Source organism: Micrasema longulum, unplaced genomic scaffold (genome assembly GCF_059751315.1).
Source record: "Micrasema longulum isolate JH-2025_06_02 unplaced genomic scaffold, ASM5975131v1 h1tg000469l, whole genome shotgun sequence".
Taxonomy (NCBI): domain Eukaryota; kingdom Metazoa; phylum Arthropoda; class Insecta; order Trichoptera; family Brachycentridae; genus Micrasema; species Micrasema longulum.
In genome coordinates, this window is record NW_028277667.1 from 1,459,683 (window position 1) to 1,481,125 (window position 21,443).

Genomic DNA, 21,443 nt, shown 5'->3' on the forward strand with positions numbered 1-21,443 from the left:
CGTGCACTCACGACGACTGACAAACGCTTACTAAAAACTGCAGCGCATAAGCGCCGCACAGCAATCTTCGCCATTAATAAATGCAGCGCGATAGCGCTGCTTAGCACTAAAACGTTTAATAAGCAGTATTTTTGGTTGATTAAAATTGTATTTACATACAAATTCATTACTGAGTAGAACAGTTTTTTAAGTTTACCTGTAAAAAAATCATTGATAATTACACAGTATTGCAGTATCACTGATGATATACTGAAATTACTACATAAATATTTGTTTTTAGAATTTTATATCTATATATTTATGTTTGAACATAGAAATACAAGACAAGTTAACTTTTTTTTTATGTGTCTACTCAACAAAAATTGGAGCATTTTAACAAATTCTCAAGCTTTGGAATATATTTCGAGTCCAGATTACAGTGGTGTCATTATGATCCTACCAGAAATCGAACCCGAAATCTCATTTTGTAAAGCGATCGTTTTGGTCATTATATTAGGAATGCCGCTAAAATAACAGTTTTAATAAAAAAATATGTGTTTTAGAATTGTTAAATATGTATTATTCTATCATAAATCTTTGTTTCAACGGCATATTATATTTTTTCGCAAAAGGTAAACTTGACATTTGAAAAGTTATTATTTCTTAAAGTTAAATAAAATACCTTATTGTCATCTGTACATAGCCAACTTTGTACAAATTCTAATCTGTATGTAAAATATGAATACATCACAAACATAAAGGCAACTTTTAATTTATTTAATGTTACATTTTTTCAATGCTTCTTGTATTGTATAAGGCTGATGATAACATATAAATGAAATAAGATATGTCACTTTATTTATATAATAGTCTTAAAAGTCTAAGCTAATTTTAATTTATGGATTTCAAAAGCAGCCAGACTTTTTTTTTTATCTTTTAAAATCATAATTCTTAAATAAACACCCACGCCTGTTGTTTGACCATTAGTAATATGTAGTTAAAAATCAGAAGTCCTTAATTATAGAACCTCCAGAGCTATCATCTCAACAAAACTGCATCTCGCTAACAAGTCTAGAAATCCTCACATAACGAGAAAATATGCAACAATATCTTCACTTTGTAAATAAAACTAACCGGTCCAAGAAAAAGTATAAAAATTTAAGAAAATATCGCAAGTTCTTCTAGCAGGACTCTGGACATTCTGTCGTTAATACGTTGTTAAAAATTCTCGGCCTTGTGGTGTAATGGTCAGCTCGTTTGCCTACCACGCAAAAGGTCTCGGGCTCGATTCCCGACATGGCTGAGATATTTATTTAAAAGGTTATTTTCACACTAGAATATTTCATAGTCCCTGGACTGGTATCTGAAGCGTAAGACTGATCATCTTACCTTCACGTAACAAAAACGAAGATACGCTGCGATTTGTGTACCAATGCCCTATGTACCATTAGGTGCGGAAAGGAAGTGATGATGATCGTAAAAAAATATTACCTACTTCGCTTACCGATGATCAAACAATCTGGCTTAGCCAGATTGTTTGATCATCGGACAAAGTGTCTAATTTTTACAACTTAAAACTATTGCATTTGGTTTTTTTTTTGCTGCACATTTTTCTAACCGTTTAAAATTTTAATTCGCCAACTAAATAGTATTAATTTTTAACACCAAAAATATGAGCACATGTATGTTTAAAAGTATTCAATAAATTATATGTGTTTACAATATTGACTTTTATTGAATTTATGTTTTATTACTAGTACAATTTTTACATAAGAGGTTACAGGTGCCATGGCCAGACTTTGTAATCAGAACAGAAAATATCATTATCAATGTCTAGCATGTCAACATAATTTTACAAAGTCCACATAAAATTGTTGAAAGAGTCCAATGAAAAGTTTTGAGTAGAGAGCAGAGCCATTCTTCCCACCCTCACAATCATCTCGCAGACAGTGGAATCCCCGGAATCTAATAGTAGATCCCGGGACCATCTACGTCTCCGAAATGGCTGCAATTGAGATAGATTCTTCTTGCATCGTATGGAGGTCTTCTTTTTTATTCAAGATGGCTGTTTCACTGAAGAATCCTCATCCGAGGAGCTATGGTGATGGTTAAGTAGGGAGGTTATATGTAGGAATCCAACGTCGCCCACCCACGTTGGTGGGCGACGTTGGACAGTATCTGTGGGTTGTTTTGAAGGAGCGACACTAAGATTACTTTATTGACACTTGATTACTTTTCCGAATCCATGAGGTACCTCTGCATTTTCCACAATGTCCTGTTTGGTCCAGTGTGAAGGGATGCCTTTGGTAACACCCTGTTTAGTAACTTGGAAAGTCGGAATGAATACATTGTAATTATCCTTTTTAACTATTTCAGATGTTAAAAATGCACTGGCATCGTTTGTCGTCTTAAACTTCACAGAAATACGGTTACGGCCGACGGACTTGATTCCGTTTTATGCAGTTTAAATATTGTTTCTATGAAGAAATCGACCGAATTAAATATCATACAAGTTGATTTGGGTGACGCCGTCTACTTGTACTTTTGTTACATGTACGATAAATGGAGCACGATCCATTCCATTGTAGGTGTGGTGGTAGGCAATGAAGTATTTGGGACTTATGAAGTACCTGGGGTTGCAGGAGCAGAAGGTCGGGGACTAGGTTTTTTGTGTGAGAGATGGGCAGTCTGACTCAGAACTTGATTTCCTCTCCGAATTTATGAGTTTGAGTTTTATTGATTTTGGCTTTATAGTTACGAATTCTGCGAAATCGGAACAGGGTCCATTGTACCGCACGACTAGTCTGATTGAGATCCATCTGGTAGATCCGGAGGTTTTTTTTATAGTAAGTTATAAAAACCAAAAATTAATTTTGGCTGCATTAATGGAAAAAATAATTGTTACCTGGTTTTTAGGTTTCGGGACAGTAAACCAAAACAATCACAAACTATTGTAAACACTTGATAATAAATTAAATAGAATGTAGACCACTGCTTTTTTAACCAAATTAGTAAATTATTTTTTTGTAAAAACACAATAATTATTATCTAAGACACGCAAAAATGACCGCCACCACTGTTAGTCATAGACAATCTACAATGTTATTGTCGTAAATCGAATTCAAATAATCGAAATATTCGATTATTAAAAAGATCGAGACATTTCGAAATGCTTGCAACTAATCGAGTTCACTCGTACTAATCGGAAAATAATCGAGATATCTCGAGTGAATTCATTCGAAATGGTTTTACGAGACAATCGAGATATGATTTCGGACTTGAGATTTCGAGACAATCGAAATATGATTTCGGACTTGACATTTCGAGACAATCGAGATATGAATTCTGTCATGTGGGTAAACATTCACAACTTTTAACATTTTTATGTGTCGTTCATCAGCACTATGATTTTAATTTTGATTTTATTTTGAAATTACTCTGCGTGTGACGTATTAAGTTCACGTCTGTTAGTTTATTTCCCGGAAATAGGATAGGGGTGATGCGAGTGACACAGTTTTAAATAGTGTATTTGTTAAACAAAAATTCATAATTAAACTAATACCCAGAGTCCCGATACAGACATCTACTGAAGAAATATTCCATAAATCACAACTTACGACACCAAAACAACTATACGCTAAAACAATACTCACTTATAGATTCAAAAACTACTCTTACTCAAATGAAAGACATAACCCCCCCAATACATCGCATACAAATAATATAATCACTAGATCCTCAACACATAGACAACTTAAACAAATACAAACTAACACCACTTTCGGACAAAGGGATTTTGAGTTTTTTACAATTAAAATCTATAACCTACTTCCACTATCTATTAAAGCAATTAGTAATGAGAAAATGTAAAGGTTATAAAAAAATGGATAGTGGAGCTAGGTAGAAGTAAAATGGATTGTCTCATTCGCCCATACCAATACTGAATCAACTGCTCCACAACTGTACAGCTTATGTTAGGTTTTTGTTATTTTCATTGTGTGTTTTGTAATATAAATAATATAGATGTACATAAATACCTTGTTTTTAAAACTGTCTGAATATTTGTTAATTATGTTTGTTTTTTAAGTTATTAGTCTTCTTTGTTTATTCTCAAATGTAATTTCAAAAAACTAAATTGTTAAGTGTCCTCGGCACGGGAAACCCCAGTGAGGTCACATTATTTTTATTAGTAATTATAGTTTGCAAGCGAAAAATATGAATAAATAAATAGAAAAACTATCGTCGTCATCATCATTCCCTTTCCACACCTAATGGTGCATAGGGCACTGTATTGGTTAACTAATCGCAAAGTATTTTGATCATTTTGTGTTACATGAAGGTCATATGATCAGTCTTACGCTTCAGATACCAGTCCAGGGACTATGAAATATTTTAGTGTGAAAAAACCCTTATAAATAAAAATTTCAAATCAACCATGTCAGGAATCGAACCCGAGACCTCTTGCATGGTAGGCAAACGCGCTGAAAATTACACCACGAGGCCTGTCGGCCTATATGTCGTATAACTATCACAACGCTATATTATTGGTTGATTTTGGCGAACTTTCTTTCATACATTTTCAATAAATTTACAATTTATTGTTCTAATTTTTACCGTGCGTAATAAAACATGTTTTATATCAAAATTCCCGTAGGGCTGAACTTCCTCATTATTATTTTAAAGTACTTTGTTACAACACATGTATTTTTTTACCCCTCCACCCAACAGTCGGCAATGTTTTTTTTTCGGCCGTTTTCCTACATTTCACGGTTAAAAAAATCGATTGAATCGATGTTTGAATTTGATTATTTGCATGTCTCGAATGCTTGTATTTCGATTTTCTAAATATTTCGATTATTCACAATGTCATTTGCACAGATTATAATATCACTGAGTCGATATGGTCAATTGTCACTTACATTAACCATAGATTGATTAATGTTTTTTTTTTCCTTTATTACGGTATATTATTGTGTATAAAGGTAAAATAGAAGCGATAATCAAACTTGAGTCAAAGCCCTATATTTTTCCTTTAAAGTCTAACCCTATCTTAAACATAATTACCCCCACACTTACCCCTATCTGACAAACTTATCGTAAATGGCGGCCTCCGTGGTGTAGGGGCCAAGACGCTTGACTCACGCACGGAAGGTTCCGGGTTCGATTCCCAGTGAGTTTTCTCAAGCCTGGGTGTTCTGTAATGTAATTCACCACTGTGATTGGGCCTCCTGGCCTGTTATGGTGCAAAAAATAAAAATAAAATAAATTACTTGGGTAAATCTCAAGATCCGACACAAGAGCAGTACGGCAGTACAGAAGGCCATGGCATAAGAACTCTAGCTATGTAAGTTTAAACATGGTAGCCATACTTTTTAATTCGGCCAATCATATGTGAGTTTTGACTTAATTGAGCTATATAATTGGTACAAGTGCATAATGTTATTTCTTATTGTCAAAAATCGTCGCCTTTTTAAAAGAGTAATTTTCTATGTTTAAGTTGTCGGTGGAATTCTATTTTCTTATTTACTATTTCTATTTTCTATATCAATATCTCTGGTTCTGCCACGCTGATGTTTGTCGCCCGGCTTTTTGGCCGGTATTTTTGCGATATAATATCAATAAAAGTAAGAAAAATAAATGACGTTTAGTTGGTACTGAAAATTATCGTCAATTGCTAAGTTATTTATTATAATAGTTTTCCCCGTGTTAACAAACACTCGATCGTTTCAGAATCCTCGGAATGACAGTTGAAGTTGCCTCGAAGCCCAAGGGGCTTCGAATGTCGTCCGATAAGCAAGAAACGTTGCTTAAATTATCAATTTTGTCAATAGCTGCCATATTATGTGAGTATATTATTATCATATTATCCACCCGCAGTTTCTTTACTGTAATAAAATTTAGAAAATAGTATAATAATTGCGTAAAAATATTAACCTTTTTTAAAAATTATTATTTTTATTGTGAATAATTTATTCAGCGCCATTTTTCTGAAAATCACCTCAAGGGCGCTGTACAATAAATGTCCCAACACGTCTTGCAGCTACATAGCGCATGGACGCTTGAAGGACTACTTTTCACATTGTTGTTCAGATGATATAGAAAAGGCCTCCCGACGTTCAAAGGGTAGGTAGTCCCACGTACGCCCCCCTCCGCCTGCCAACATGGTATTCGAAAGCATGTCGGATAGTTCCTGGTAGATAGAAAGATGCACAAGTTTACTGAGCAGGGGCGAACCGTGTATAGAAGCTATTATGCGCGCAGCTTACCATTATATTTGACTAACCATAATAATGTTTTACTGTAACTTTATTTACAGAAAAACAAATAAATAATTACTATTTATTTTTAATAATTTCCACTGTTTGTATTTTTATTCTAATATTAATATAAATAAAGCGCGCCCAGCGCCTGTGATGAGCCAAGAAACCAGCCGATTATTCCAGCTTATTTTTTCATACAAATAAGTATACTATATTTTGAATGTCTTAACCCCAGTGTGAGTTTTTTCTCCTAGATTAAACTTGCAGATTACACAAATTATTTGAAGATTCTTGATTTGGAAAACAGTATTTCAAACATTATTTCTTAAGGGTTATTTTTCTTTGAGATGGTACTTTTGACATAAGACCATAATTACTTTCATGCGTCATATTGCAGAATATATGACGCTCGACGTGGCTGTTTTTAGCACTATTAATTTCTTGAACAATTCAGCCAGTTGACATTTCAATTGAATACCTAATATCGACTGAATTCGTGGTGATATTTTTTATTTATTTTTTAATGAGTTATGTAAGTAATGGATAATATATCTATAAAATATAATATATCGCGAAGTTACGTTGTTTGAGTTGATTTCATTGATGAGAGTTGTTGTATCACACAGAACCACAGAAAAATATCAATTTATAGTATATATTACTTACATTATGTTATGTACCTTCTATGTAGGTACAAATATGTGATATTTTTTTATAGCTTACCCGTAAATAAAATCACCATTCCCCACTGGTACTGAGGGGTGCTGCCTTTTGTTCCACGAGCTTCGTGTCCATTGTCTGTCTTATGCCGTTTTATGAGACGGAACTTTAGAGAAGAATGTATTAAAATAATAATTTTAGGACGATGCACGAATAGTGATTTGGGCGAATACCGAATATTCGGCCACGCTCTCAGCCGAAGCGCCGAATGTTCGGCAAAAAATGTGTGCATTTTGCGCGTGACAGGTTACATCCTGTCCCATTGCGGTGTGCGCGTATTTGTTTCATTTGCGAGTAGATCATGTCATGACACGCATTATTTGTTCATTATTACATCGCATTGTTACTAATAGTCCTTATTAGTAATTAGTAATTATTTTATTAATTGTGCCATTTAATAAAAAAATGCCTATTAGGTAATATTATGAGATTAATAGTGAAGATAATTAACTGGTGTGTTTGCTGTGAACAGCAAGATCTCTCGAGGTATTATTTGTGAGAAAAAAAGCAATCGTTTGCTACCAACAAAAGTAGCGGAATAGGCCGAATATTGAACAGTAGCCGAATATTCGTGACATCTCTAGCAACAATCGCGCTCAAAATTTCTTATTCTGTTTTCTAAAGTTTTGTTAATACTGCGTGAACTGTGTAAGGCTGAGATATGCATTATCGACAGAATCAAGAAAGGGGTGCTGCGTTGGTTTGGACATGTAGAGCAAATAGACAACGAAAGAACGGCTAAAAGGAACTACGACGCGAATGTTGATGGATGCAGAAAACGAGGAAGGCAGAGAAAGACATGGCACGATCAGAGGCAAGATGGACATGTCAAAAGTAGGAATAATCGGCGTGCGTGCATGAGAAGATGTATGAATGTAGAGGAAGCGAGGTATGTATGCAAATAGTGATGTGGCATTCTATACTCTCTGCCTACCCCTACGGCAAACAACGTGACGGTTGGTTTGTTTGTTTGTTAATACTTACATGCCTAAATAATTATTTTTTCTTTCTAGCTTTTGCCACCAGATTATTCTCAGTCCTCAGGTTTGAGAGTGTTATTCACGAGTTTGATCCGTACTTTAACTACAGGACTACCCGGTACTTGGCTGAAGAAGGATTTTACAAATTTCACAATTGGTTCGATGACAGAGCGTGGTATCCGCTCGGCAGGATTATCGGCGGTTAGTACTACTATTTTTTCAATTTTTATTTGCAACGCAATAGGCACCCGGGACTTTGGAGAATACTGATCAATGAAGAAGTCCGCAATATCCACAGTGAGCCCGACATAAGAAATGAGGATGCTGCGATGGGCAGGGCACCAAGAAAGAGAAACGTATTTTTAATTAAAATTAAGAATTTTATTTATATTTATAATTACTAGGTAGGTAATCTTATTCTCTATAGTAATGCAAAATCCGAGCAGCATGCACAGTTGGTAGTGCAGGTTACTATAATAGTGTAAAACACTACAATACACGGGCGAAATTAGCGGCCCAAGTTCTGGTGCAAATATTCAAATTATCAGGAGCATTTCTGGCGCACGCGCATCATTGAGTATTTTGTATGCGCAGAACCCGATCGCGCAGGTCAGGTCAATCAGCAGTCGTCGGTCCGTCAGTCATCAGTCGGCAGCGGCCGCCCGTAAGGTGTGGTTGGTTGTTGCCGATTTTTGGAATGATTACGTTTCATAACTACGTAAATAATCTATAATTAAAATACTTGATTTATGTACCTACTACCTACGTAGATTTCCAATACTAAAGGCATGCATCGCATGAATGGACGACACGCCACTGCTGTATATAAATAATTCTTCGCAGATTCACAGACGCTCATAGAAAATTACCATTGCAGGAACCATTTACCCCGGTCTGATGGTGACTTCAGCGGCCCTGTACCACCTCATGTGGATGCTGAACATCACCATCGACATCAAGGATGTGTGCGTGTTCCTGGCGCCCTTCTTCTCCTCCCTGACCACCATCGTCACCTACCTGCTGACTAAGGAACTCAAGGTAACTTAGGATTCTTTTATTTATTTGAAAAAAATTATATCCACTGATTGATTTCATACTAAAGGGGTATTTGTGGTGCTAATTTGATATTTGTGCCATGTACACCAATATTTATATATATATTTTTTATGTGCTTTCAGGACTCCGGAGCCGGTCTTGTGGCGGCCTCCATGATCGCCATAGTGCCCGGGTATATCTCCCGCTCGGTGGCCGGGAGCTACGACAACGAGGGCATCGCCATATTCTGCATGCTCCTCACCTACTACTTCTGGATCAAGGCCGTCAACACGGGCGCCATCCTATGGGCTACCATGTGCGCCCTCGCCTACTTCTACATGGTAAGGGTGTTACAGCATCTTTGACCTAATTCAGCGTGCCGGTGGTTATGCCTGTTGGAAGGGCTACCGCTATGCTGAACAACATCGCGCTGGATGTCGATCGGTTCCATGTATCCATAGCATTCTTCCACTACTTTGACAAAAGTCTCTTTTATGTTTTTTTTTTATAATACATACGCCTTAAATTTAAGTTGGTAATGTTTATGTTATCTTTTAAATAAATAAATTTAATTGAATTAAAAAATTTCCAGCAAATCATTTTAGGTTTTAAAAGCTTAAAGAAAAGGTTGTTTCGATTTCCAGTACCGAGACCAATCTCGCACACATGCACATCTTTATAAATATCTAACTGAACTGGATTTTTCTAATTGTATTTATGTGGAAAACTTAATTGGCTTTATTTGATGTTTTTCTTACAATGATGTTTATATTTTGTCTGTATTGCTGTTGTTTTTCTTAAATAAACAAAATAAATAAAAAAAATCATCTAGCTTAACCCCTAGAATGAAATTAATACTAATGACTGTCTTTTTGTTGTAGGTGTCCTCATGGGGCGGCTATGTGTTCCTCATTAACCTGATCCCCATGCACGTGCTAGCCCTCATGGTGACAGGGCGCTTCTCCCACCGCCTGTACGTGGCATACAGTACCCTCTTCTGTGTTGGTACCATCCTCTCCATGCAGATCTCCTTTGTGGGCTTCCAGCCCGTGCTGAGCTCGGAGCACATGCTGGTAATTACTTTTTATCTTATTTCTCTCTACCTTACCTGCCTTGTCCGTGTCCTGGCAGTAAAGAATACAGTTCTGTATGTGAAAAGTGTTTTACTAGCATAGACTTAATCAAAACCTAGCACAGATTTGATCTAATCCTAGCATCCACTTGATCAAATCCTAGCATACAGTTGAATAAATCCAAGCACAGACTTGATCTAATCCTAACATAGACTCGGTCAGATTCTAACATAGACTTAATTAAATCCTAGCACCGACTTGATCAAATCCTAGCATGGACTTGATCACAATCTGGCATAGACCTGAACAAACCCCTATTACCCTCCCAGGGAGAGAGACATGTGGAAAATATAATTTTTGACAGCATTATAATATTTCAATTTTATTATTATTGTTAGGACAAATGAACTAACATACACAGCCACCATCAATTTATCCACTATATTTTCAGGCCCTGGGAACATTTGGCCTCTGCCAGTTATATGCCTTTTTCGAGTACGTCAAGTCTAAGGTCACTCCACAAAACTTCGAGGTTCTCTTCAAAGCCGCTGTCACCGCTCTTGTGATCATCCTCGGGGGCGCTATCCTTGTGCTTACTTTGTCAGGTAAGTTTCAATATCATATTGAGAGAAAAATTTAGTTAACTGCATTCAAACTCAAAACAGCCAAAATTAGACTTACAACAGTGCACTTCTAGGGGTGCGATATGTTCATCTTGATAACTCCTAGGGGGTAAAATCCAATCCCTGTCTATAAAAATTTAGACAATTAAAAATATTGATTTTTATTTTATTTTCACGTTTTAAAATTATTTGATCTGAAATTTTATTTTTCAGGAAAAATTTCTCCTTGGACCGGACGATTCTACTCGCTTCTTGACCCTTCCTATGCCAAGAACCATATTCCCATCATCGGTAAGTCCATTAACCTTACTGGGAATCGAACCCGAGATCTCGTGCATGTTAGACAAAATCACTCGACCACAAAGTAGAGGCAGATTTATTGTCACTCAATTTCCTTTACTGGGATTTTTACTTTAGAGTAATTAATAATAACAAGGATTCCCGTTTTTACACACAAAACTATGGTCATCATCTTCCCAGCAGGTAAAAGTGACATAGCATTGATTAAAAAACTGTCTAAATTTTCGTCACAACAGACAGTAAATATTTTTGAGAAGGAAATGTGGAAGTCTTTACATTTACAGGGCTATGACCTGGGCCTCGATTATGATGGGAAGATAAAGACGTCATACCTTCACCTTGAGGGTATAGTTGAAGATAAATTCCCTCTAGCGATTACAAAGACCCCCCACATTCAAGTTTTGGGTAGGTACATCGATATGAAACAAGGAGAAGCGTACGTCATGGTACACATATCTACGCTCTAAAATGACGTAGCTTCAGTATGATGTCATATTGAAGATAAAAGTCTCACGACCGACTACAAATGTATACTACCGATAATCAAGTAAATTAATGTAAGTGCATCGGTTTATACCGAGGGTGGTCTAGAACTCCTCGATACGTTTATCTACGCATTAAAAGTGTCAAAAATTTGTTCCACCGAGCAATTTTTCTTTTAATTATGATTTATTTTAAAAAATTATCGTTTTGAGGATGGCACTTTTTTTCTTAAAAGCCTATTAAAAATATGAGAGAAAGTAAATTTTGAAGTCGAATTAAATTCCGACATAACTGTCAGATTATGAGAAACGAGCGGCTAGATGCAAAAATAATCTCGTTAGGTTCTGTCCTATAGTTAGAAAGTTACCACTGCAAAAAACAAAGACATACTCAATTTTTAAAAATATGTCATCGTTGCGCCGGCAATATCTGTTAAGTAGCATTTTAAAAATCGTTCAGGAGAATAATTAAGCAGTGTGCCTTTGATGATGGATTTTTTCAATGTATTTTTGCATCGATAACAAAAAAGAAAGTATATTTTGTTTAAACGAAATTACGTAATCTTGTCAGAGTCATCTAACATCAGTAACCACTAATCTCAGCGACGCCCCCACCTTCTTTATTCACATTCAAATATTTGAGTTTTTCCTTTCTATTCCCCCTTTCCATCCCTCTTTACCCCCTCCTCTCTTCATAGTATTGTGTAGATATCTAGTTTGTTTTTATTTCTATAAAATACAAAATATTTACATGTATCGATGAATTGTTTTATAGTGAAAATATTATAATATACCTACGATATGTTCATATACCACTGAACGGTTTGGGTAGGTAGGAAGAAATTGCCTTAAGGCAATACGCCCCCCCTTATGCGTATGTATGTTAACATATATATAATCTTGATGAGAAATTAAAAACACTTTTAAAAATAAAAGTTCACTGTACAGATATTACCAGCGCGACGACGATATGTATCTGACACGATGATTTTATTTGAATATATAATTAATATGAATTCTTGCAGTCTAAGCTAAAATTTATTTTTTACCATTATATCAAATTGCACTGTAGTATTGGCAAATACGCATTTCATAGATACATATTTTTATTTCTTATTTTTTCGTGATAATATATGCTTGCTTGTTTATTAATTTAACTTAAAAATGTCTTTCTTGCTTACCGTAACACTTTATTTATTGTTTGCCTTACAGAATTTATTTCATAAGCTTATATCTTTGCATTTTTTGTATATATGCTTACTGTTTTTTCTTGCATACCTTTGTTATTATTGTTTTTTTTTTTTTTACTTTGTAAAACTTTTTATCATATTCTTTCTAACTAATTTCACATATTTTTTCTGTATATTCTGTTTATTATTTAGTATGTTAGCATGTAATTCATTTTTATTTTTTGTAAATGCCTTTTGGGCGTTAATGAACAAAATAAATAAAAATAAAATCAGGTTTATAATTTTCTTGTCGTTTCAGCTTCCGTGTCAGAGCACCAGCCCACATCATGGTCTTCCTTCTACTTCGACTTGCAGATCCTCGTGTTCTTGTTCCCGGCGGGCCTATACTTCTGCTTCTCCAAGCTCACTGACTCCAACATCTTCCTTATACTGTACGGAGTGACCAGCATCTACTTTGCCGTGAGTTACTTTTACTCCTATAGACGAACCTGATCACCAGGAACACCATTTTTTGTATTTTTGGGAAATACAGTAAAACCTAATTTTTACATAATCCCGCTTTTTATGCCGAAACGTTCAGGTCCCATTTTTTCCCATACATTTTCATTCAAATATAGCCCCCATTTAACTTTTTTCATAACCCCGGTTTTACATTGAAAAATTTACAAAACGCATTTGATGTGTCGAAAAATGCCTGTATTCTGGCAAAAGAATGGACGTTTGCGGTTCAAATCCTTTTGCTAGAATGTAAAAAAGACCCACACAATTATCGACAAAATCAAGAAAGGGGTGCTGCGTTAGTTTGGACTTGTAGAGCGAATGGTCAGCAAAAGAACGGCTTAAAGGATCTACGATGTGAATGTTGATAGATGCAGAAAACGAGGAAGACCGAGAAAGACATGTTAGTTGGAAGAAATTGCCATTTGGCAATAAGCCCGTCAATGTACAATTAACATTTTGTACAAAAAGTTAAAATAAAATATTGTTGACATGTTTTTTAAAAATTTTAATTCCGTATGCGATGTCACGAGTTCAAGTTGTTTAAAAATAGAACTCCATACAATTCTAAAAACAAATTATTTGTACCCGCTAAAGTCAAAACACTCTAAACTTGTGAACATGAACCTGTGACTTCGGAATAGTTTATATTTATTAAAACCATTTTTATTATTATTTTACCGCGTGTAAGAAAAAAAATTTAATATACAAATTCCCTAGCCACTGAACTTCCTCATTGTTAATATATTAAGGGTGTGATGGTGCGCCTGATGCTGGTACTGGCTCCCGTCATGTGTATCCTGTCGGGCATCGCCGTGTCCTCGCTGCTGCTCACCTACATGCGCCAAGTCGACCCCCCCAAAGTGCAGGACAAGAAGTCCAAGAAGATGGAATCCAACTTTGTCATGAAGAGTGAGGTCAGATATTCCATCATTCATTTACATGCTAATCTGTATACAAACTCCAGTTAGGAAATAAAAAGTAAAGGAGACATTTTGGTGTTTATTTATTTTTCGGTACTTGCAAAACTCATCGGCCTCGTGGTGTAGTGGTCAGCCTGCCATGCAAGAGGTCTCGGATTCGATTCCCGACATGGTTGACATAAAATATTTATTTAAAAATATATTTCTACACTAGAATATTTCATAGTCCCTCAACTGGTTACCTGAAGTATAAGACTGATCATCTTACCTTCATGTGACAAAAATCAGTGCAGTGCCCATGCACCATTAGGTGCGGAAAGGGAAATGATGACTATGAACTGGCAAAACTTGCACACATATGCATTTCCGCATATCCAAATCACGTCAGAAACTCATTATTCCGGCTATTTAGACTTTCACTGTACTCATATTTCAAACAAACAAATCTGGCCCATTTTTGAAGTTATTGAGACTACACGTTGAGAGCAGCTCTTGCGGCAGCTTATTTTGACCATCAACTGTTGCTCAGAAGTTGCTTCCATGGGTTTAGGTTGAATCAAGATTTCTCCAGCCCAGAGACTCTGGCGTCAAAGTCGTGCGTCTTGTTTTAGTTTGAACATGGAATCCAAATTTGGGCAGCTGTAGTGGCTTTTGAGTATTTTATGTCTTTATCAAATTGCCCCTTTCTCGCCATTCCTGCAGCATTGTACGTTAATCATCGTGGTGTTTTTCGTTACAGATAGCGCTGGTGTTTGTCAGCGTGATGACTTGCCTGCTCATCTCCTACACCTTCCACTGCACTTGGGTGACCAGCGAGGCCTACAGCTCGCCTTCCATCGTACTGTCGGCGCGTTCCCACGACGGCGGACGGATTATCTTCGACGACTTCCGCGAGGCTTACTACTGGCTCAAGATGAACACCCCAGAAGTGAGTTTTACCCCGCTTACTGTCAAGCTACTGTTGAATAGAGAGCTCACTATAATGCTACTATTGAATAGAGAGCATATTATAACGCTAGTGTTGTATAGAGAGCACATTATAATGCTAGTGTTATATAGAGATGAGATTTTATTTGAATGTAGATTATTGTGCTAACTAGTATGTTAGTTCTTTTAAGAAATTGACAAATTTTTTAAGCAATATTTTGAGTTTGTCCAAATGTTTGTAGACAAAAGACTGGAATTCACCCCCTTAGGGAGTCATTAAGATAAATAAATTACAACAGGGATGGAGAACATTTTAGAGAAGGGAATATAGAAGTCTAGGCATTTACAGGACTTATGATCTGTCATTGGTTGGTTTAAGTGGCCACTATACACATTGTAACGTTCACCATTTTGCCCATGTTTGAGCATCAATAACTTTTAAATTCTTCCATCTGTTGATTTTGTGTAAAGTGGCCACTTCAACCAGCCGATGACAGGTCATAAGCCCTGTAAATTCCTAGACTTCCATATTCCCTTCTCTAAAATGTTCTCCACCCCTGTTGTAATTTGTCAAACTTTTTTAAGGATGAAATATCAGCCTCCTTAGTTTAGTGGTCAAGACGCTTGACTCACCCATGGAAGGTTCTGGGTTCGATTCTACACAACACAAAAATTAAATGTGATTTTACTCAAACCCAGGTTTTCTATGTTACAATTCGTCACTATAATTAGGTCTTCTGGCCTGTTTTTTAACCTTTCCGTCACTAAGCATCCAAAAATCACACATGATCCGAACGGGGGGACCAAACGACCCCAGCGCCTACTTGTATATGGCATCAGGAGAATAAAACGTTGGAAGTGTCTATGACAGTGCAATAATTTATTCATGTTTTCGCGTACACATATTTTACTCATTCGTGTATTTTATTCATTTTTGTTAGTTTGCCGAATGCTTATGTACATAAAGTGAAATTAACCAAATCGGTCTATGGGGGATTCGAATCCCCCCCTTCAGTCCGGCTAGGTTAAAGAGCCTATGACTTTGACTTGATCATTGGTTAATTTAACTATAACCAATAGATTGAATAATAAATGTTACACAGCATGTCATCACTTACTCACTTTACATGCTTTGATTTCTGTGTTCCTTTTTTAAAAAAAATATTCATCTCTGTTATTTATCATTTATCACTTATCTCAAGACATGTTTGCACAATGATGACAAAACTCGGTGAATGTGTCGAGGACTTACCAGTTGAGTCTCTTCGGAGTGATTCCTGGTTCGTAATCTCTGCATTGTGATTTTTACACTTTGATCGCTGATGTGCCAACTTGTTTTGTTTATTAATAAAAAATGTCCTTTAGACACAAAGAATAAGCTCTGTAATGCTATTTAGTATGTGTCCGGGCAGGTGAAGAATACAGTTCTGCGTGTGAAATAGAACCGGAATATTTTCGACTCAATAGCTACTCTCAGGTAAAAATCCTGAAAAACAAAATCGAGGTTGGGGTGTTCGCCTACCATGCTTGAGGTCCTGGGTTCGATTCCGGGAGGCTCAACATGAAATATTTGTGTACAAGGTAGTTTTACACTGCAATATTTCACTATCCCTGGATTGGCTTCTGAAGTGTAAGACTGATTACTTTACCTTCCTGTAACACACAATCGAAATACACTGAATTTACTTTTCCAATGCAGTGCCTATGCACCATCGGGTGCGAATTAAAGTTTGATGATGATGATGAATGATTTTATTGAATAGAGAGCATGTTATAATGCTAGTATTGAATGGAGAGCATCTTGTAATGCTAGTATTGAATAGAGAGCGTCTTGTAATGCTAGTATTGAATAGAGAAGAGCTCACAATAATTGCTATTATTAAGTAGAGAGCTCTCTGTAATCATCATCACCATTCTCTTTTCTGCACCCAGCATAGGGCACTGTATTAGAAAATCAAATGCAGCTTATTTTGAACACCTGCTATATGTAGGTAAGGTGATCAGGTATTACGCTTCAGGTGCCAGTCTGGGAACAATAAAATATTGCAGCTTAAACAATCTTCAAAAAGGGCTCACTGTAATGCTAGTGTTGAGTGGGGAGCCCACCGTTTCTGTACTTTTGAATGTAGATTGTCACCACAATGAAACTCGATGTTGTGGATTGCAGGATGCCCGCGTGATGTCGTGGTGGGACTACGGCTACCAGATAACGGCCATGGCCAATCGGACAATCCTCGTGGACAACAACACTTGGAACAATACGCACATCTCTCGCGTGGGGCAGGCCATGGCCAGCTCGGAGGACAAGGCCTACGAGATAATGCGCGAGCTGGACGTGGACTATGTGCTCGTCATCTTTGGAGGGCTCACGGGATACTCCTCAGATGGTAAAATGATCCTTCATTTTGCTATCCAAATTATTATTATTGTTTATTAATATGTATATGTGCCTGGTGGGCATTTTTAAGGACAATATACATTAAACCTCTGAGTAATAATGCGCCAAGCTATAGAGGAGCCCAAATGTAGGAAAACCATTCTATGACTATTAAATTCGCAGCAAACCAATGGGCCGTTCTTAGGTCGAGAATTGCCAAATAAATGTTAATTTAATCCATTGTTGCCGCATATTGTCATCTTTAAGAATGCTAAAAAATAGTACATACGTATTAACACATATTTTTCACTTGAATTAAAATTAACATTATTTTACTTTTCATTTTCAATCATTCTTTTTTTCTTTTTAAAAAGAAATATTTGCGTTCTTATATTTAATTTTGAGGGCCATTTTCAATGAGTTGTAAATAACTCACTATTAGGAAATAGAATCAAGTTGGGGTAGAGTGGGATTCGAACCACAGACCTTTGGTCCGTGAGTCCGAGACACTAGCCACAGGACCACAACCATTAAAAAAAAACTTTAAAAATGTGTGTAAATAAGCGTTTCAGGTTTTAGGACATTATATGGATGCCTAGTGGGGCCCCGGCATATTGCCCGTAATCAACTGTCATTATTAACAAGTAAACATACTTTAATTCACAAATTTATCGCCTAAACTGAGAAAAAATGGTATCTAAAGTAAATATGTTGATATAAGAAAGTTTAAATAAACGCCAAAAATCAAAGGAAAATATTCTACATCAATTACCTGTGAAAACTGACTCCTTTAACACCTTTTGACACTTTTACTGCTGCAACCAAGCATATTGCAATTCACCATTGTCGATTTTTATTTATTGTAACGAGTAAATATCCAAGTTATTTACAAACAAAGCCAAGCACATTGACAAAAGCGCCTGTTACGCGTCTGTTGACAAACAAAACAAAATGGCCACCAGCAGAGTGACGTTGTCGCTAACTAACAACACTTCCGTTATATAAAACAGCGATAAGGCTTCTCTATAGCTTGGCACATTATTATAGAAAAAAAATTGACATAATGGTACCGTCAAAGGGGGTAACTTGAGACAGAATTGAACTTTGGGCTTCTACCGAATGTTAATTTTCAATTAAATAAAATGATACATTTATTCAATTATATATTCGGCCGATGTTTTCTCGCAAAGTTACTAATCAAAATTAAGCCTAAGCACAAAAAAGGCTAAGGCACTCTTATAAAAATAATAGGGATAGCCGGAGAGGAGAAGTAAAATAGAATACTTATTTTTCATTTCGGATTAAAAAAAAGTACTATGAAAATAATTTGTATTACAGACATTAACAAGTTCCTGTGGATGGTGCGCATCGGGGGCAGCACAGAGCGCGGGGCCCACATCCGGGAGCAGGACTACTACACCGGGGTGGGGGAGTTCCGGGTGGACGCGGAGGGCTCCCCCGCGCTGCTCAACTGCCTCATGTACAAGATGTGCTACTACAAGTTCGGCCAGGTCTACACGGAGGGAGGTGAGACACACGTGACGGGACGGGGCTAATCCTCCATTCCCAGCTTACTGTAAACAAATGATCACCGTTTCACCCTAGGGGTAAACAGAGAGGATAGAACGCCATACCACCCTGTCTGCCTTCAGGCCTCGCTTCCTCTACATTCATACATCTCGTGCACCAATTATTCTGACTTTTGACATGTTTATCTTCAACTAATGAGGAATTTCGGTGATTTTAATATATTCTTTTATTTGTTAAAAACCCTTTTCGGTACCTTACCGGTACTGAAAAAGGCAGGTATGCAGGTCATAAAAACGTCAATAAGATATTGTTACAAATTGAATATTACAACCAGAATTATCTTCTTTAAAAAATAAAAAAAAATACATTTTCCTCATTTTGCGTGCGTTTTACCAAACTACAGCCTTAACAAATAAAATAATATATATTAAAACCACCGAAATTCCTCATTAGTTGAAGATGGAACTCATGGAATAAAAAAAGGTTTCAACCATAATATTTCAATAAATATATTTATTACCGATTTAAGTATATTTTTTAATAGAAATACCTTTAAAAATTATTGTTTTTATCTAATTTATGTTTTTTTTATTGCGCGATTAAAATAAAAACATTCATTTTAAAATTGGAATACAGCCTTAATAGACTATTTAACTAAGGCAAAAAATGTTTTATGTGTCCATGTCCAAACCAACGCCGAACGCCTCTCTTGAATTTGTCGATAATGCATGTCTCAGCCTCGCATAATGCACGAATCTCGACATTTGCACACCTATCGTATGTAGTTTTACCACACATTCGCCCGAGAGATCACCGCATTTCCGATAGCAATATTTAAAATGCCACGTTGCAAGTCTGGATTGTCTGTTTTCAGGGCGCCCCCCGGGTTATGATCGCGTGCGAGCCGCGGAGATCGGCAACAAGGACTTCGAGTTAGAAGTCCTGGACGAGGCGTACACCACGGAACACTGGCTTGTCAGGATATACAAGGTCAAGAAACTACGCAACAGGGGCGTGTGATCTTCACTCACATCACCTCACAATCAATACTCACATTTGAGAAATAATGCAAAAAAACTTATATAGGTTCATTCCTCATACTTGATAGCTTTTGCCGGTGCGCCAGTATCCAATACATATTATTTACTTCTTTGTACTTTCTTTAATAACTCATCCGAGTGGTATTTAAATTAATTGATCATAATGGAATGACAACCGTGTTATACATTTGTTGAATCGGCATTAACTTTGTGGAATAACATTAATCGATATATTAAATTAAACACTTTGTTATGAGACCACTTGAATTTATTTTGAAGCACTACCTATATAGTTTCGGAAAGCTCAGATCTTTCCATCTACAGGTGTAGTTATAAGGTGGAGTTTACGACTACGCCTGTAGATGAAAAGATCCGTGGTGTCCGAAACTATATGGTAACGCTTATAAATAAATTCGAGTGGACTCGTAACAAAGTGTTTAATTTAATATATCAATTAATGTTATACAGTCCTATCTACTGCCTGCTTGAGAGCACAATTTTCTTGGGGTCCCTCGACCCGGGGTCAATAAGAGCTTTCAGTGGTGAATGGTTGTTTGAATTGAATTGTTAAATCCCTCACTAGAAAGGAATTTTATATCATCAATATTGAAAGTACTAACTTTGTAATATAAGCACTTTACTTTGTTTGATATCGCCTTGCTTGACAGTTTCAGAACACGTCTGTTCCTCTGTCTGTTTATTTAACGCCAAAGAAACAGTTGTGGCCAATCAAAAATAACTAAAACAGAAATTTCCATTTCTTAATTTTAGATAGAAGGAAAAAAATACTTATGTTTTTATAGACCTGAAATAATGAAGAGTTTTTTTGTATTATAATTACATGCGGCAATTCTATTCAATATTTCAGGCGATCGCAATGACACAGCTAAATTGTCTTAATCTCCTTCATTTATGCAAAATTTTCATAATTTTTTTTTCAAATGCAAGTTTCATAATTCATAATATTCATAATATTACTTTTAGTAAGTGATTTAAAACAGAGTGCAAATGTTGAAATATTTTATTCATTTTGTAAACAAGTATGTATTCTTTGAATTGAATTTTGACCCCAATGCAAATTGCAAATTTCAAATGTGAGTTTTGATTCTAAGGTACTCCTTTTCCGATGGGTACTATAGATTCGCTATACAGAGATCCCACTTTCTAAATATGCAATAATAATAAGAACATCACCTCAATAGATTACTATCATGACGTTATTTTTCATATACAGCCTTGTACATTCTCAATACGCGCATTGCGCCTTTCCGCTTTATAGAATGACATATTTTATATATTGTTGTATTTTCGTTTAGCATGGGTCCGTAGTACGCACAACATTATACACCAAACGTCCTACTTTACAATTGTTGCCTAGTTATACGCCCAAGGAACGCGATATATTTTTATTTACTGTGTGTAGCGGACCTACTTATCAAATCAAATGTTTCATTGTTGCTGATAATTTTACCATGTTAAAATTCGAGTGAATAGACTTACGTAGGC

At 36.2% G+C, this 21,443-nt stretch overlaps 2 protein-coding genes across 3 annotated transcripts in view; one reads left to right on the forward strand and one right to left on the reverse strand.

Annotated features, from left to right (window-relative positions):
• Positions 1–5,478: 5,478 nt before the first annotated feature.
• On the forward strand, positions 5,479–20,673 carry Stt3A (catalytic subunit 3A of the oligosaccharyltransferase complex). Of its 2 annotated transcripts, none has more exons than XM_088226877.1 (14): positions 5,479–5,603; positions 5,710–5,822; positions 7,973–8,140; positions 8,817–8,977; positions 9,118–9,315; positions 9,856–10,047; positions 10,499–10,652; positions 10,884–10,961; positions 12,941–13,101; positions 13,893–14,057; positions 14,803–14,991; positions 17,158–17,377; positions 18,706–18,894; positions 19,772–20,673. In XM_088226877.1, the coding sequence occupies exons 2-14, from the start codon at positions 5,720–5,722 to the stop codon at positions 19,915–19,917; spliced, it is 2,124 nt and encodes a 707-aa protein (XP_088083003.1). In that variant the 5' UTR covers positions 5,479–5,603; positions 5,710–5,719; the 3' UTR covers positions 19,918–20,673. The 2 variants fall into 2 exon arrangements, with proteins under 2 accessions (XP_088083003.1, XP_088083004.1); XM_088226878.1 differs by having other exon boundaries at positions 5,544–5,630.
• The window catches only part of LOC148281381 (uncharacterized), a 41,133-nt gene continuing 38,344 nt past the window's right edge, over positions 18,655–21,443 (reverse strand). Inside the window, exon 5 of the mRNA XM_088226876.1 lies at positions 18,655–18,941. The gene's annotated coding sequence lies outside the window, so the exon portion shown is untranslated. The remainder of the gene's footprint in view (positions 18,942–21,443) is intronic.

Coding starts and splice junctions, on each gene's coding strand:
- Stt3A (XM_088226877.1), top strand. CDS start 5,720: ATGACAGTTGAAGTTGCCTCGAAGCCCAAGGGGCTTCGAATGTCGTCC. Junction 10,048..10,498: donor TGAGCTCGGAGCACATGCTG/GTAATTACTTTT, acceptor CTATATTTTCAG/GCCCTGGGAACATTTGGCCT. Junction 14,058..14,802: donor ACTTTGTCATGAAGAGTGAG/GTCAGATATTCC, acceptor TTTTCGTTACAG/ATAGCGCTGGTGTTTGTCAG.